General features: G+C 41.3%; 1 protein-coding gene across 1 annotated transcript; it reads right to left on the bottom strand.

Annotated features, from left to right (window-relative positions):
• Positions 1–1,604: 1,604 nt before the first annotated feature.
• On the bottom strand, positions 1,605–17,129 carry mfsd14a2 (major facilitator superfamily domain containing 14A2). The gene is made up of 12 exons (XM_079174004.1): positions 16,959–17,129; positions 14,194–14,289; positions 11,690–11,752; positions 10,384–10,511; positions 10,078–10,192; positions 9,662–9,880; positions 8,834–8,947; positions 7,921–7,992; positions 7,285–7,397; positions 5,626–5,723; positions 5,021–5,178; positions 1,605–4,933 (listed from the first exon to the last, which is right to left on the bottom strand). The coding sequence occupies exons 1-12, from the start codon at positions 17,040–17,042 to the stop codon at positions 4,721–4,723; spliced, it is 1,473 nt and encodes a 490-aa protein (XP_079030130.1). The 5' UTR covers positions 17,043–17,129; the 3' UTR covers positions 1,605–4,720.
• Positions 17,130–18,293: the final 1,164 nt, after the last annotated feature.

The following is an 18,293-nucleotide window of genomic DNA, read 5'->3' on the forward strand; positions in this document are numbered from 1 at the left end:
GGAAACTCTAGAGGGGCCCTCACTCACTCACACACTCTCTCTCACACACACACACACACACACACACACTTGTGCCTTGGAAGTGATCAGGTAGCTTCTCTAAAGCGCTCAGGGGAGTTTCTCTTGTTAAAACATGCCCAATCCCTTCCCTGCCAGAGAGCTGTTAATCCCAACAAGGCTGTGAGCCTCTAATTCCCGGAGAGTTGGAGCCCGCTGTTTGTTGAGTTGTGCAGCTACAAGCACTGGAGGCTGCAAGTTACAACATCCACCCCCTCTTCCTTTTAGTGCCAGGAGTGCTTCACATGGGGGGGAAAAAAAAAACTAAAAACGTTATATGTCAAACATGTGTCTGCAAGCCTTTACATGTAGAGGGAGCTAAAAATCAAAGTGTGATATAAAACTGGAGCAAGGTGGTCATCTTTCTTTGACCATCATCTAGATTTTTGAAGGCCACGTGTATGTAAATGAGACCCGTTCTACTAAACCACCACCTCAGTGCCCAGTGCTGTTAGAGGGCTTCTCATGAGACAATGAGCATGGATTACAGTTAAGAGTCTTATTGTCATCGCCTCTATCCCAGGTTAAGACCACGCAGCACCTGTTGCTCCACTTTGACGACTTCATCGCATCCCAGCCGATGGAAGGAAACACCGGCGAGGCAGAGCGCTCCGGCCACGCAGAGATTATCCTGTAAACGTAGAGGGACATGTCCCACGAGTGGCAGACGAGTCTCCGCCTTTTGTCTAGGTGGACCGATCTCTTTCAAAAGCAAAGGAAATCTCCAAGGGATCATGTTGGCACGTTTCTCTTTTTTTTTTTTTGCAAACCCACATGGGGGAACCTTTTCATACAGTTTCTAAATAAAGCCAAATTTCAAAAGGAAATGAATGAATACAAATAGACTAAGTCTTTATCTAAAAGTAAAGGCTTATAATGCATATTTGTGGTCAGTGTTGTAATGTGGTACAGTACACCCCAGTGGCGGGCCCAAAGTATCGATACTACAGATAATGGCTTCAATAGGATCAATAACCTGAATAAACAAATCATGTTGGATGAAGTTTTGAGCACATGAACGCTCTTGGTAGCATGCTTTTGTGTGCGTGCGCTCAGCAATCAATTAAAATAAACATTTACCACAGAGAATGATGAAAAAGAATCATAAAATCACATTTCTCTCCCCTCACAGTAGCTGCACAGGGTGATGGACCTGTTAAGGGTTTCTGCCAGACTTCACTACTGCCTCCATGTGGCTTTAACAAAGACCACAGAAAGTAAATAAGCTTAGGTCTGTGTATTAATAACAGCCGAGTGTACACAGTGTCTAAGTGGAGGAAAGCATTAGAGCCTCAGTATAACTCCGAAGGGCAGGATGACTAAACAAACATCCAACATGTTGGAGCATTAAACTAAGAGTCTGCTGTTGTGAATAGTAAGTAAAAGCTGAATGAACTGTTTGTAGTGGGATCTAATGGGATTCAGACCACATCAAATTCAGGATCAGCGTTTTGAAACACTAAATGGAATTATGAATTAGAAAAATAAACCCGAATGATACGTGATGAATGGTAAACACCCCAAACACCCACAAAGGCAAACAAACATTTCATTGTACAATAAACCTTTAATAAATAGTTTGTCATTAGTTTCCCATATTTACATAATAACCACCATTTACTTATGTTGCCACACTCATTTCTTGGCTAATTTAGGCACACAGAGAGAGAGTAAGAGAGAGAGAGCGAGAGAGAGAGAGAGAGAGAGAGAAGGGGGTTCAGGCCACAAACCACATTGTACTAAAAACAGGAGTGGCCAGCAGGTAAGTCTTGAGAAATATAGAATAATAATTGCACCATACAACCAAATAGAGCCAAGAGGCGGCCATCTCCTTGAGCAATAAATATATACACTTGAATTTTAGTACATTTACAGTCGTCTGCTTGAAAGCGGTACGAGTGCACGTGGGGCTGGTGCAGAATCTTACCAGTTTTAGTAGGATCTGAATTCATGGGTTTACCAATGTGTTGGTCCAATAAATGTTAAATAAAAAAAAAGTATGATATTCAGAGATTAAATCAACATCAATGGCCTTTCGGTCTAGTAACACCCCTTCTGAAATAATAAAAACTCAAAAGTCAAAAGTTGAGGGTCAACATGTACAGCTTGGCTTTGAACATTCAGTGTTTTGTTATTATCTACTGATAAATCAAATATAACTAACCACAGTGAAATGCTAGTTATTAAACGAAGATTGAAATCAAAAGAGACAGATGGACATTCGATCATTTTACCATCTGGCCACAATGTTGAAAAAACTCCTAAAAAAAAAAAAATGACTGGATGAAGTTTTTAAAAAGCTATAAAATAATAAAAAAAAGAATTCAGTCAAAAAATTAAGACAAGAGGAAGAAAAAAAAAAGATATTCAAATCACTCAAGTGAACAAGCACACATACACACAGTATGAAAACCAGAACAAAAATTGGCACAAAATATATGACGTACATTTCTCTTCAGATAGATGTTAAACAGCATGAAACCCATTGGAAGCTACTTATCCACACCAGGTCAGATTGGGCTGTTTAAATGCACTTGAGGCATTTTATAAATCAACTTTTGAAATTTGGGATTTGGAACATTTACCAGTTGCTAGCACAGTATGTGAACAAAGGGAACACAGCGTCACTGATGCAGCCACCAAAACCAGGAGCAGCAGTTCATGTTCAACCTGCGCCGCCTACTGGCAAGAAAGACAACAGCAGCACATTAGACCTGCAGACAGATGTGTGCTGATGTGCACCACCCACAGCAAAGAAACACAATACATGCTGCAGTTATTTAAGGTTTTACATTCTGCTACATTATATTTAATATGTTGACTGGATCATACTTCTTATCAAAGCCCTCCTGGTTACTTTGTAGGAGTTTGTTTTTATGGCGTTTGTTTTTGTGGGAAAGTTTCTTTAAATGTAGTTTTGTGTTTATTTTTGGTAATAGGCATTGCTTGATTAGGATGCCAGCACGGTAATGTTTTTATGAATGAATTGAACCTTGACTGACACTTAATGCTCTATCGTAGTGAACGGGAGTGTTTGTGGAAAAATGTAAAACCTTAAAAACACTCATCACACATCTTTTAAAAAGACAAATGTGAAACTGTAACGGCTGCCAAATTTGTAGCAGCTTTTACCTTCCTTGCCTCTAACGGGCGACAAACACCAGTAAGTCTAAACTACTGAAGCCTGGTAAATGTCACGTTTGTCAGTTTGAAGCCAGTTCCTTGAGGTGCTTGAGATCTAAAACTTCTACCATTTGTTTATTACGGTTTGGGAAATTTGCAGTGCCTGTTAATAAGCGTTTGTATGGAAGCTTAAATGCCGGGGATTCTGTGAAACCGTTTCATTCTTCATATTACCACTGTAGAAATGTGCATCCGCCACGTCACATCAGACTCAACCTTTGAATTATCTACCGCAGCAGCACGAGTGATATTCTGTTCAACCTAATGATATTAATTCAAAGACTCCGTATTAACAGTCAGTGCCAACACTGACGTGCCGATAGCGCCGCTCTAGCTCCAGAGGCTTGTAAAATAAAAACATGGTTCTGTAAGTTCTGATGGTGATACATGTCAGGAAACAAAGTAACAGAAAGGGCATGAAAACAGAAACGGAATAAGAAGTTTGTAACTGCTCCGATGGGAGCGATAGCGCACGATTACAGAGCCTTTTCAGACCTCGGTCTTCATACAGGTTACGTAATTAATATATATATATACATATATATATACATATATATATATTAAGTCACTTCGAGGCAACATTTGTTTCTTGACTAAAAACTTGACGCACAACTAGCCTTCAGTTCGAACAGAGAAAAATATACAACCCAAACTGCACTACTAATCTAAAGAATGGCAAGTAAACACTGAAACACAGCTTCAGCTGATAAAGTGGTCTCTCTCGCACACTTCTCTCTGTCAGAAGTGTGATGTTTAAACAAAGCGTGGTCTTAAGAAGCTGCTTCTTTTGTTATATTTGAACTGGGACCCCCCCCCTCGTAGGTGAACAGTTGCTGCTGTGCATTCAGAGGAAGAACTGTGTTCCCTTCTCGGACGCTTTAACCGAGACGAGCGTCAGAACTGAATTTAGCTTGTGAAAGACCAGCAGACGAGCGCTCAACCGTCTGTTTGTTCAACGGGAGTGTAACAAACAGACAACGTTGCCACGTCACTGGCTACAGAAGAATATGAAGAATCACACAGGTATTTAGTAACATTTGATATCCACCCCACTCACACTCTAAACCAAATCACTCCGCTTCTGTTTTGCACCAGGAGGGGACAAGCTGTTGTATGCTCCACTCTGTTACCGCTTTATAGAAACCAAGGATTAGAGTCCAGCTCAGCAAGACACACACACACACACACACACACACACGCGCACACCTTTCCACTGCAGCCCAAAAGAATACTCAACACAATCTCTTCATACAGGGTCTTTAGAGAGTCCTCACAATACCCCGCTTTAAAAACAAGAAAGAAAAGGGCTGCTAAGGGAGGAGTGCCCACCTTTGTGCCGTGGACACAAACACCTCTTCATGGCACTTTGAGTCTGATGTGTGCCTGAGGTGAGAGTGTGTCCGTGTGGTTAAATGTGTAATTATGTCTGTGTGTGCTGGGGTGTTGGGTTGGAGCTCTGTCTGCCCCCCCTTAGCTGTGGTTATACACTGCTGTCCTCCAGCAGCGGCTCCTTGCCCTCGGCCCCGCTGCCTTGAGGGCTGTGGGAGTGACTCTGGGCCCCGTTGCTGTGCTTCTTATAGGCGCCGGGCCTCGCGCCGGGCCCCGTGTGCTCCGGGATAAACAGGGCCACCAGCAGGGACAGCAGCACCGAGCATGCACCAAACAGGAAGGGAGGACCTGGGATGATGGCACTCTGAAAAGAGAGAAACACATTTGTTTAAGCACAGCTACCATATGTGCCACTTACTATTTTGTATGTGGAACAGCATAGAGTATCTACCTCATCAGTGGGGTTGGCCATGTTGGGTTTGGCACCTTTCTCAGAGCCGTCCGTGTCGGTCAGCTCCACGTGGAACAAGTAGAAGACAAAGCCGTAAAGAGCAGGGCCCAAACCGTTACAGAGGCCCCGGATTCCAGTAATCATCCCCTGGACAACACCTGCAGGGGGACAGATATGAACACAACACCGTCAGGAACATCAGAATGAGACCGAGTTATTTGTCAAATAAAAATGTGTGCTGTAGATAAACTAGCTGGACAACAGTGAATGCTTGTGTACTTGTGTTTATCCCTCCTCTTGCTGGTGTATCAGTGTGCAACGTGTGGGCACAGACGCCCTCTTTGTCAACAAATGAAAAGTGCACTGAACTTAAATACTTTTTATGTACCGACAGCAGTGTGTGTATTGCATCTGGAATGGAAAACTGTGAAATAAAAACAACTAAACACATTTACTGTGATTAAATATTCAATCATTTAGAATATTAGCTTAGCTTATAACTTAGCTTATTTAAGACTGTGTTTTAGTTGTGCATTCCGTTAATATGTAGCAGTTTGTGTTGAGACAAAAATAAACCAACAGCTGTTAACAGTTGAGTGACTCACCTTGTTGGTCGGGGTCTGCATTACGGGACACGATGGCGCTGATGGCGGGGAAAGTGATGCTGGACATGGCTGCAACCGCTCCAGCAGCCCACATCATCCTACAACCAACAACACACGCTTGTTCAGGACACAAACAAAACGTTTTTTTAACCCTTCAAGAATTGGATTAATACAAGTCCTTGAAGGTTCGTACGCCTACTATGGCTTAAAAAAAAACAACCACCAAAAAACTCTGAATCAATTGTGGAAAATGTGCTTCTGTAACCAAACTGCAGCTATATATAAATACGCAGTGACTGAGCCTCAAAGTCAAAAATGTGAAATGCCAAAGTTAATTTGAGATCGTTGAAAAACTAAAACCATGAGAATGATTTGAATGTTTTTGTTTTCAAATCATCATGCGACTGCTTTGGAGTTTAAATGTTGAGACTCTAGAAGTAATGCATACCGTTTCTTCTTTTTTTGTGAACATGGAACAGCCTGACCTTTATTTAACTCAATTTCCTGGGTATTGATCAAAGCAGAGCGCAGCAACAAGACGACACGTTGTGAATGAATCAATATTACGGGTCAATCTGCCCTCACCACTGGGCAGCAGCAACAAGAGAAACTGACGGAGTTGCTATGATCTATGACCCGTGTGTGTGTGTGTGTGTGTGTGTGTGTGTGTGTGTGTGTGTGTGTGTGTGTGTGTGTGTGTGTGTGTGTGTGTGTGTGTGTGTGTGTGTGTGTGTGTGTGTGTGTGTGTGTGTGTGTGTGTGTGTGTGTGTGTGTGTGTGTGTGTGTGTGTGTGTGTGTGTAAAAGAGTAAAAGCATCTTTTCTTCATATTTACAGGTTTTAAGTGAAACATTAGTACTACAGCACTGAATCTTAAAGTGTAACTTCCATGACAGTAAAATGCCTGTGTAAAAAGAAAATCATTGTACTTTGGTCAAACTAAATATTTTGAGTTAAAACACTATATTGATGCCTTTCTAGAGTCTCAGTTATCAGGTTACAGTCTCACCAGCTTTTGAATAAGGCTATGCTGCCCTCTGGTGGTTTGTCAGAGAATTACAACAACAGTGAACAATAACAAGAAATTCTAAAGCAGAAGATGGAAATAGTGCCACGTTGGAGGTTGTTGACTCGGATTATAGATTCTGGTTGATATCTGACCGTGCTTTAGGTTCTTGGAATAATATTTGATTAACGTTGAAAGCAAACATTTGTCATAAAAGGTGTTGTGTGATTAATTTTTACTTGGAAGTTTAAAAAAAGAAGAAATAGAAACACTATATCTTGCCATGCACAAGTTAAATATTTTCTGTTTTACTGGGGTTGAATGAGCCACTCCTATTTGATTCAAAAGCGTTCTGCCTATGACTGTGGTTTTGCACAATGCTGCAGGAAATGCCTCATCATATTAGACTTCCTTCCTTGCTTGCTTGCTTGCTTATTTGAATTATACTGCTGTGTGATCACATTAATCCGTATCACCTCTATCTGAAGCTTGCACATACGTCTGAACCCGAGCTGCAGATGGAGGCACGGAAAACCAAACTTTGCTTTCAGGAATCATAAAGTAAATGAATTGATTCCTGGTGCTTAGAGTGTGGGATGTCTGTCCCTACGAAGGAATGCAGGGGAAAGGTGAGTGTGTGTTAGACGTTACTGACCAGGGCTGAGAGCCGAAGCCGTACCACGCCAGCTGGAGGATCTGGAAGCCGAGGCCGAGCAGGATTGTGTTCTTATTCCCGATGGACCGCATCAGGATCCCCAACACCACCGTCTGCAGAACCACAGTACATAGGTCACACAAGTAACGTCTAAGGAAGCGTAATGTAGCAAATACTTTGAATCATATTCATTGCACTGGAGTCTTTGATTAATCTACAGACAGAAAGGTTATCTGCAGCAATATTCAAAATAAACTACCCACTCAAATGTTAAAACTGGCTTCTGTGAGAGAAATAAGATCTTCAATTTGCTTGTTTTTTTTCTCAAAAATCAACCCGAAGTTATTCAGTTTCCTGTCTACTCTGTTCACACATCTGTCGTGTCTGTCTGTCCTCTGTTGAAGGTTTGTGTGGAGTTCGTGCTGATCCACACTGACTCTAAGGACACAGGGTGTAGTACGCTGCACAGATTCTAAAAGCGCTGTGATGCAAATTTGTGATATACAAATCACATTTGACTTGACTTTTCAATATCTGCCATGTTAAAAAACAATTAAGGGTAACAATAATAAAACTCTGAGGAGGAGACGGCTCAATTTGACATGTAATTGAACAGCAAAAGTGTTTTTTCAGTACCTGGGCTATTATTGAGAGGATCCCCACCACAGCGATAAAGGCAGCCACCGTCTCTGATGAGAAGCTTATGACCTGAGGGCGAGACAGCGTTCAGATAACACGAGTCGGGACACGAGAAGACAAGCACAGTCAGAGACACACAAGAGAAGTTGATCAGACTTTATCTCCTTCAATACAGGCAGCCTCAGGAGTAGGGCAGCTGGTGCGAGGTGCGTTTCATTTATGACAGTGAATGTGGAGAGATATATACGATAACGTCGGCATAAAAAGGGAACTGGAATATGTGAAGAGTAATGTGAGCCTCAACGCTCCAGAACTACTTTGCGGTTAGTTTTTTTTAAGATCGTATGCATTTCAGGCTTGCCCGACTGGTTCACCAGACATCGTGTACACAAACTGAACACGCCTTACGTCAAGCAGTTAAAAAAAGATTACGTCACGACAGGAGCTTCCAGAAGCTACTGTACCTTTAAAGAACGACAGAACAAGTCTAATTCAGACTACTTGTGCTATTAAAATACATCGGTTTTCCTGCGGTGGCATTTTGCTGAGACACCTAATGAATTTGCTCCCACGCTGCTGAGCAAACCTGCTGATCCAATTTTAAAGTGACGTAGGAAAAAGTGTGTTGGGAGAAGCTCTTCAGAAACGATTCCCTGCGTTTTCCAGCTTTTTATTAGCAAAACAAAATGGCTCAAGTATGCCGCTGCCATATTAATACCAAACATAACAACTTCATGTAAGAAAGCAGTGTCTATTTCAAATGTCACAATAATGAATTAAATCACAATTCCATGTCACATTTGGATGAGTAGGTGCTATTAAATGTGGTGTAAAAGTGTACATGACGCGTGTAAACAATGTTCGTTTGGATAGCCTGCGTGTTTAACTCAGTCATGTTTAAGAGTGTTACCTGTCTGAGATAGAGGAAGAAGCTGGAGTACTGGCCGGCCTCGGGGAGGTAGGAGAGGAACACTGTGATACAGATGAGGAGCACCGTGGAGTCCTGGCCCACCTTCCGCAGAGACTGTTAAGAGAACAGCAAGACATAGACATGAGCAATGGTAGCGGAGAGCATTTAACATAGTCTCCTACTTTAATAAGCCTTAATTAAAATTTAAAAAAAGTCTGCTGCCCAATGCCCTACCATAATCACCATGATATTTTATATATCTTCCAAAGTCATAGTCACTTTAGGACAATGTTTCCTCTGTTTCTTGTTTTATTTCTTTGATGTGTCACCCTCACACTGCCGACTATTAACTTACTAACAAACTTACACGCAGGTTTTTTGACTGAACATATACATATGAGGTGACGAGGTTGTTAGGCGACAAAGACGTGAAGTGCCTTACTGATTTGGGAGGCTTCCTGCAGCTACTTCTACACAAACAGTGTGGCATGACTGACATTAAAATCTTTTGTACGCAGTAAAGCCTCATTGGTCTTTTTATTGGTAGAGAGATGAATTGGAGATTAAACTTTCATCCCATGTCTCTCGTTTAGCTTAAATATCTTTTATTCATTTCCATCCAGGTGTTAAAGAAGAACGAGAAGACTAGTACCAGAGTACTTGGATGTCAAAGCTCGTGCAGGCTACACTAAATGCGTACAGGTTGGCAGGTTTGCAAAACAACAACAGAGCTGATGAAACACACGGCAATCAACTGCTGTTTGGTGAGAAACCGGTGCATAATCCCGGGTCACAGCAGACTGAAAAGAATGTCACGTCGTGACTCACAGCGAAGGGGTCTGCCTGTTCCCAGGAGATGGGTGCTCCCCATGACGCTGGCCTCATCTTCTCCGGCAGCGACTCTGGTACGGCCACCAGGATGAAGCAGATGTCCAGCAGGGCAATGGCCGTGGCCAGGATCACCACCAAGGTGTCGCCGTAGGTCACCGATAAGTAGGCTCCGATGGCCGGGCTGGTAACCAGGCTGGCTGCAAAGGTAGCGGATACCTGGAGGGAGCGAGATGCAGAGCTGAGCCAAACAGGAAGGGATCGATCTCCTCTTGTAATGCACTTATAGTTTCTAATTGTTAGGACTCTTTGGTTGAGAACTACAGGCATAATTCCTCACTGATAACTGCCTCATAATCATCCATTTAAAAAGACATATCTTAATAGGACTCTGTTTTGGTGAACCATGTCCTTACCAAACCGTAGGCTGTGCTCCTCTCATGCTCCTGCGTGATATCCGCCACATAGGCAAAGATTACAGAAAAGGTGACGGCAAAGACGCCGGACATGGAGATAACCGCAAAGTACCACCTGAAAGAATAAAAGGGTTTGGCTTTTAACATTGTCATTTTACATTTGTGAAGTTTGTAGTGTTGTTAACTGGTCATTTTGGGGCTGTAGTTTAGTCTGTTGTTGTATTAGGTTGCATTACAGTACTTCACCTTCTACCTAAAGACAAGACTGAATAATTGGAATAGCGCCGTTGGCGTTTATGCACTCACCATGGGCTGATCTTCATCAGTGGAATGGGTGCACACGTGAAGAAGACCGTTAGCAGCAAGAAGGATTTGCGTCCCCAAACGTCTGACAACGCTCCAATCAGCGGAGCGCTGAGAAATGATAATATGCCCTGGAGATGATGAGAGAGAGAGAGGAAGTGAGGCAGATGTATCAGAAAAGTGCTTAAAAGTGTGGATAACGTGAGTGAAGTCAACACAGGGACTGTGATTCAAGTACACGTACCACAGTTGACAGGGTACGTGTAGTTTAAAGTCTTTTATATGGTCTGGAAAGTCTGATACCACCAGGCTATTGTAGCTGGCAGACTTTAAAAAGAATATTTTCCTACTCTAAATAAAGACAAGAGAAGGCAATAACAAGGACCTAGAGCTCGCTGGTTTGAGGTCTGTTTTGAAGTAAAAACAGATGATCTTTGAAACGTTATCATCTGGCTAATAAAAGACAGTTATTTTGTTTTTTATTTCATTTGTGTGTGATCACGAAATGGTTTAACATTAAAAAGAAAGAATTATTCGCAAACATGCCTAGACCATGCATAAGCACGCTTTACGCTTGGATGCAAGTACAATAATTGTGGCGGTTCTCATCTTAGGCTGACAGATCAGGTGGTCCTTGTCCTCCTCCTCCTCCACCCGTTTCCTGTTTTGGCTTTAGGGGCCATGTTTCACTCTCGGGACAACCACTTCACCGCTTTCGCCACAATACAACTCTCGGTATAGGTAACGAATATCCTTTTATCGAGAAATGAGGGCGTGGCAATATGCCAATAGCAGGCACGCACCTGTCAATTTAGAATGTCTGTATTTTGCATGTGTGCGCAAAGTAGTACGATTTCTACGCACATATTACTGAATGAGCCCCAATGAAAACAGAAAAAAATCTAAAATAATTAAAAGCATGCACTCTCCAACTATCGTGAGACAGACTCATGTTCCCTGAATAGGCAGCATGAAGGTGCACTCTATGATATATTCTGTAGCCAGCTGGAGAACCTGCTGTAGTAACGGGACAGCTTGCAGGTGTTTACGTGGAACTGCGTTACAGTTAAGCAGGGCGTCACTGAACAAGAGAGCACATGCTCAGCAAAATCCTCCAAGTGCAAATAAAAGCAAAACAAACTTGCTGAAGAAGTTTGTTAACAGCTGCTATAGTGCTAAAAAACCCAAAAGCATAGGACTGCTGGCATGCCTTACTGTATGTCTTTTTGTTACCTGAAATATATCGTGTCACCGCTATATTGAGGTCATAAGAGACAGAATACTCTCTTTGTGTGTACTGATAACTTACCTTGACACCATGGATGAGTCCATTCATCAGGAATGTGTGTTGGGGGAATGTCTGGTGTAATACCTGGAGAACAAACACAGATAACACAGCATGAAACCACGTTATCACATTTTAAACAATGACCTACAGAGTTAAACTAGGGAGCAAAACAACTATGACGCCACTGGACTCAACTACCAAATGATGAGAAAATAAAACATGAATTCAATCATTAAGGTCTATGGCAGGATGTGTAAACTTGTCACTGTAATGAAAAACTAAAATATTAAAACTAAAAAACATAAATTTCACATAAACACCAGGAAAACAAACAAAAGCACATAAAACAGAAAATATGGACATGTAAAAAAAATAAAAAATAAAATGGCATTTAAAGTGTGTATAACATGTGAAGCATGACAGGGTAAAAACACAACAAGATAAAATGACGTAGTTCCACAGTGTTCGTGGGCAAAAATCAACACCGCAGATCCCTGGGCCATTGCTACATTACTAACTGCAAAATATGACATGCAGATCATAGCAGATACAGCATTACTCTGTGTACAACTTGTGCATATTTACTGAAATAAAAAAATAAGATAAAAATACACAGGATGCATAACTTGAGATGGAAAATTAAACCCACCGCAACGCAATAATAATAATATTAAAACACCCGCACCCGTATTTGCAGCATGTAAACACTGCAGCAGCATCAAAAGGTCTTCATTATTTTCTACTTCTGTGGTAGAAACTCTACCAAACGTAGTGAAAAGCTAGGATCTCTCTGCAGATAAACATTGTTGTCATTCCCTATGTGAGCGCTAAATCCTGTTACTTTGGTCAGAAAAACAGAGTATAGATGTAAATAAATTGTCGGCACAATTATCCCACAGGAGTTGTAGCGAACACGTTTTGTTTTTCTGAGACAAATAGTCCCCACTAAGCTACAACGCATCAAAAGATAGAAGTTCCTCAGGAAGGGAAAGACTGTAAAATTGAAGATGTTTTGCTTACGCCTGACAGACAGAGTCACACATTCTCAGTTGTTTGAGCAGTCAAGTGACCTAAATAGTTTCAGGTTTTGGTCTGTACTGACGGGTGACGTCCAGGCGTTCAGCTGATAAGGCCGGTGCTGAAGCGCAGCAGGCCCCCTACTGTTCCCCTTCAAGTAACCACTGTTAGCTCTGCCAGCACTTTTGCCGTTGTTTACACTATAAGCAACGTTAGCTACAAGACGCCAGCTCGGCCGTCTCCATGTTGAGAGCTGATAAGATGCAATAGAAATGCGCTATATGCAAGTGCATTTACTAAGTAGATTTAAGTATTTCAGGATATGTTCAGACATGTTCCTACAATACTGTACAAGATAGTCCAGCTCAAAGTCCGTACCGTCAGTGTCATTGACACCGTGAGAACATGAAGCCGTGGTTTAAATTAGGACATCTGGAGCTAGACTAAGACTAAATAACAGGAACTAGTTATTGATTAGTGGTACAGAAGGAACAGCTCATGGCATGGCTGAGAATCTCCTCTCTTCCTCCGGGAGTCAGTTACCCAACACACACACAGACTGCGAACGCTCAGCGACGACGGTTGCTGCTGGATACTAATGAAGCAGTACACTCATTGGGAGCAGTGAAGCAGTCCCTCTCATCTTCAGGCGCCCTCTGATTAGTCCAAAATGCAAATCCTACCTCCGCCCAGTGATCTTTAGGGCAACAAACCCCCAGTAATTAAAGCTTTACAAACCCCCAGTAATTAATGCATAAGAGTTACACATACAACCACCTCTTCAAACGAGAGACCGCTGGAAAGCATGCATTGCATAAGACTGTCTGGTTCACATCATGTGGCGCACAGATGTTTACTCATTTGTCTGAGATACCAGTTTCTACGCAAAGTCATTTACAAAGAGAAAGAAAACGTGCAAGTTAAAAAAGAAACTGGACACTAAATAAATACGGTCACTGTCAAAAGAAGGACAACTATTTCATTCTAATAACTAGCTTATTGTTCTTCTGGTTACATCACAGGTTACATTTTGGAAAGACAACCACACCACGCTGCAGTGCACTGAGGTGAATGTGTGGTTGTGTGCTGCGGCCCGACAACACAAACCAGTGACCCCCCCCCCCCCCCCGATAAGCCTATTCAACAAAGAGCTGGTGCTCAGACAATGCAACAGTTTGATGCCCTTTTCATATTTCTCAGTCCATTAGCGCTTGGCAAAACATCTGCCAACACACACGCACAAAAAAAAACTGCGTCACACGGGGCCTCACTCATTTGATTAGGAATTCAATCATTCAGAGACACTGATGGGTCTTGTGTGATTCCAGTCAATGGGAAATGCCACTCTTTGGCTGGGTCACAAGAGAAGAGAGGTGTAGGCGTATGAATGTATTACTAACGGTTATATCAGTTTACATAACAGTGCGTCTACGTGTGAGAGCGCGCCTTTGTGTGTGTGTGTGTGTGTGTGTGTGTGTGTGTGTGTGTGTGTGTCCGTCCGGGCTTACCGTGAGCATTGGGGTGGTGAGAAGACCCCATGCAAAAAACTCCAGGAAGATGACCACCACAGCATGGTAAACACTGGGCTCACCGATTCCCTGAGGCTGGATGGAGACACATACAAACAGAAAGGTGATTAGCCAAGAAGCAACACACATTTTGTTACTGCGTCATAGTGCCTGTTAACGGTAACACATTAACAGACAGAACCTCAAACTGGAATCTAATTCAAAGAAGCTTTCGTCTAATGATACTGAGATTCTGCATCACCTGATCCTGTGGGACAGCCCACAGATGGGAGATATTCTTTCACTCTGGAAGGAAGTTTTGACTTGGCCAATACAGGGCTGAATGTTGAACTAAACCACCAAAAGAATCAGGATTGCTCTGTGACTTGCATACTGTTTTCCTTCAAATTGAATTATTACCTTCATACTGAAATCTGCTCACGGGACACGATCAATAAGTAGATTTACATCCACACAATTAATGTGATTACTGTACACAAACAAACGAAGGGAACTTTTCGAATTAGAAATTCATACGATTCACGGTAACTCCTTTAAGTTGACTTTACAAGTTGCTGGACAGTCATAAAAAATGTGCTGCATCCTGGAGACAATTAGGTCATAAAACCATAATGAAAATGTCAATGCTTTCTAAACTGATATCTTACAGAGATAAAGCTGTATATCTGCCGCCAGATGTATTTTGCCACGAGCCATTCTGCATTATTTTCTCTATTCTACAACATGAGTTTAGTGGTGCCTGCACTAAATATCCAAGTCAAAGATCCAAGAACATAAAAGTGAATAAGGTGCATACATGCCAAGACTAATTTAAAAGCAGTATTGTGGCTCTTTTAATCCAGTCATACTTACTCTAATTACAACATTAATGTGATTGAGACGAGGTTAAGCTGTTTACATGTAATATCAGCTATAGTGCCTTACGCTTATTACAAATTAATTTAGTTGAGTAAGTGAATGCACGCACCCTAAATCAAGCAGCGATGACTCATTTAATTTCAAATTCATCCAAGTGTGGCACAATGATTCATATAAAAAAAAATAAAGATTTAAAATGAATTACTGACAACATTCTTCATTTACATTTCACAGCTAGGAGCCAAAGTGTTTGATCTAACAGGTGAAAATAACTAAAGATTCTGTGCTATAGTTTACTGGGTCACAATAAGTATCGACCTATAATGAGTAAAACACCCATTGGTATTCTTTAAACTTTCGTAAAACCCACACCCTAGAGAGGAAGTCACTTCATTGCAACATGGTAAAATCTACACAAGTCTGTAAGATGAAGAGAAAGTGTGGTCGAGTGAGCGTGGATGCTGAGCAGAATCTTTCACAGGAACCACATTTCTTTGATTCCTTATGATGACAATTCTTAGAGACTGTAAAGTAGGCCAGGGCCACCTTGACACAGGCATTAGCTGCTAGTTTACTCGCTCGTGTGGTTTGTCACTTCCCCACGTGGACAAAAAAACAAAAAAACAGTCTTGGATGGAGAAAGTGAAATCTTAACGGCTGAGTAGTCAGAACAGTGAGGCAATAACAATGATGTGAACTAAGGACCTCATTGGAATATAGCCACATCATGTCAGGTGTTTAAAAAAAAAAAAATGTACAGACACAAGGCCATCAACAGAATCATTACTGAGAGAAAACAACAGTTATTGGTTCTCTTCATTAGGATTTCAAATGTGTGTGTCTTCATTTTGGATACCCAGAATGTTTGGCATAGCTGTCCACCGGATTACATCACCATCTCTGATGCCTCACTGTATTTATAACAATCCTACCATACTCACTCTTTGCCAAAAGCCTAAATTTGGGGCAATCATCACTTTGACCATCTAAAAATGATGCAAATAATTAGAATCTCTGATAAGACAGTTCGTTGTCTGTTTGGTCCGTGCATTGAGGAAGGTTGACGCTCCCAGCTAAGGGCATCGTATCACATTATATTATGGTTCGCACCTGGACCACAGGTGACCCAGCTAAGTGTACATGCAAACAACAAGGTGATATTTAACCAATCATTAGCACCACATTCTGAACAGACGACATATAGTTATGAGCTTCGTCACAGGTCTTTAAACAGATGCAGTCAATATGTTTGCTTATCTGGAAATGTTTACTTAACGTCAACCGTCGTGCGTGCTAGTTTTCAACCTTTAAAGTATTACATTATCGACCAAACATATCTTACATTGACTGACAAGTTACACTACTTTCTCTCATAAACAGTTAGCTAGATAATACAATGATTATCAGTTTGTTGTAGCAGGATAAAAAAATAACCCCAATTAGACACATAAGCTAGAGAGCTAGCGTTAGTGCCAGTTTGTGCTTTATAAAGCACCGTCACGCATAGTTTTGAAGATTTGAATAAACGTGACACACCGTTAAACATGAAGTGCTGGTTTAAAGTTAGAGTAAATAACATTCTGGTTAAGTGAGATACTGTGCGGTGTTGAATAAATACACACCCAACGTTAGCATTACCAGGGCTGACGTGTAAACGACTAGGCCGCTAACATTAGCCACTTCAGAGCTAGCTGTGTTAGCCGCACGGACTCAGCTAACGGTTAACGGGACAAACCATTAAAGACAGAAAGATATAAACAAATGGCGCTACGACTGCTACGTTTTTCATGAAATAAACAAGGCTACTAACTCATTTCAGCAGCCGAGAGACAGTTTAGCTCAGCGGCAAAGCTCACTTAACGAAGATAAATAAATATTTAACTCACACTTCCTCCATCTTTTATTATAATTTTCTTTGCAAGAAGAATGCTGCGGTTCAGCCGCTTTTTCTTCTTTTTCTCCCCCGTCATTGTTAACTTATGTCCATTCTTGGTGTTAGAGGGTCATCGTTGCTCCTATCAAAACTAAAACAATCTACTGATTTCGGCTACAAAGCTCATAACACCTCGGAAGTCGGCTATAGGCAGCTAGCAGAGAGCTACCTAAATGATGATTTCTCCACCTCACTTCAACCCTTCTTCCTGAACTAAACGTAGTCCCGCCCTTCCAGTGCAGCACCGTTCAACGATTGGCTGCCTGATGCACGAGCACGTCCAAACTGTGGTTCTGATTGGTTAAGAAAAACGTTGGCGCTACCCATCTTCAAATGGCGATTTGCGAACATCCCACCGCGGGTTCGGGTGTACAAGAGGAAATCCCTTATATGGTGATAGACTGAGTATCAAGAAAGTGTACACGATGTTCAGCTACTTCCATAAACACAATAATAACAAAACATCTAACCGCGCGTTCGGTATATTAGAATACATATCCTATACGGTGAAGTGGCTGAGATTTATGAATACAGTTTAAAAGATGTTCAGCTACTTCCACAAACACAATAAAAACAATTCAGAGTAGACATAACAAAAAAAATAAAATAAATAGAGGGGTGCAAATCCTTCAATCTCTTTTCTTACACTGATCACAGATTAGTCCTTTTTTGTTGTTGACAAAAGTGGGTGAATTACCATTTCTGGTACCTACTTTGGAAGTGCCCATACTATGATATGTATGTGTGCTGCTTTATATATTATATGATCTTATTTGTCATATTTTGTTAAATTGAAAAAGGTTATAGGTTGTTGTCCCCTGTCTATTTACTGGAAAATTAGTAGAACATGACAGACGTTTACACAACCCAATAAAATACAATGCAGGCTCACAATAACAAATTATATACATAGAATAAATCATGAATGAGAATATATTGCTAACATCAGTTTAAATAAAAAACCATAAAAATAATGACAAAATGGCAAAGTATGGTATAGTAATGTGTTAGAAATCGGTTCAAAAGTACATAAAAGGACAAACACCAGCAAACAATGCCTATAGAGCTTTACATTTTATTGACTTAAATAAAGTGTTAGAAATCCATTTGAAATTAAAGAAGACAGGAGATTCTTGGCTGATTGTTTATATTGTTTTCGTTATAAGTGATTCAAAATATCCCAAAATTAAGTCGTCTATCTTCCCAGGGTTAGGGTTCATTAGGGTTCATTTTAGGTCATCAAATGAAGTGTTTTACATTTCTGGGAAGAGAAAACTTTTGTGCTGGA

The sequence above is a fragment of the Pholis gunnellus genome, assembly GCF_910591455.1.
Source record: "Pholis gunnellus genome assembly, chromosome: 14".
Classification (NCBI taxonomy): domain Eukaryota; kingdom Metazoa; phylum Chordata; class Actinopteri; order Perciformes; family Pholidae; genus Pholis; species Pholis gunnellus.

Excerpts from the sequence above, each read along its gene's own strand:
- mfsd14a2 (XM_079174004.1), bottom strand. The coding sequence starts at position 17,042 with ATGACGGGGGAGAAAAAGAAGAAAAAGCGGCTGAACCGCAGCATTCTT. Across the intron at positions 8,948-9,661 it reads AACAGGCAGACCCCTTCGCT|TCTCTGCGGAAGGTGGGCCA; the intron begins GTGAGTCACGAC and ends TTCTCTTAACAG. Across the intron at positions 4,934-5,020 it reads TGGCCAACCCCACTGATGAG|AGTGCCATCATCCCAGGTCC; the intron begins GTAGATACTCTA and ends CTCTCTTTTCAG.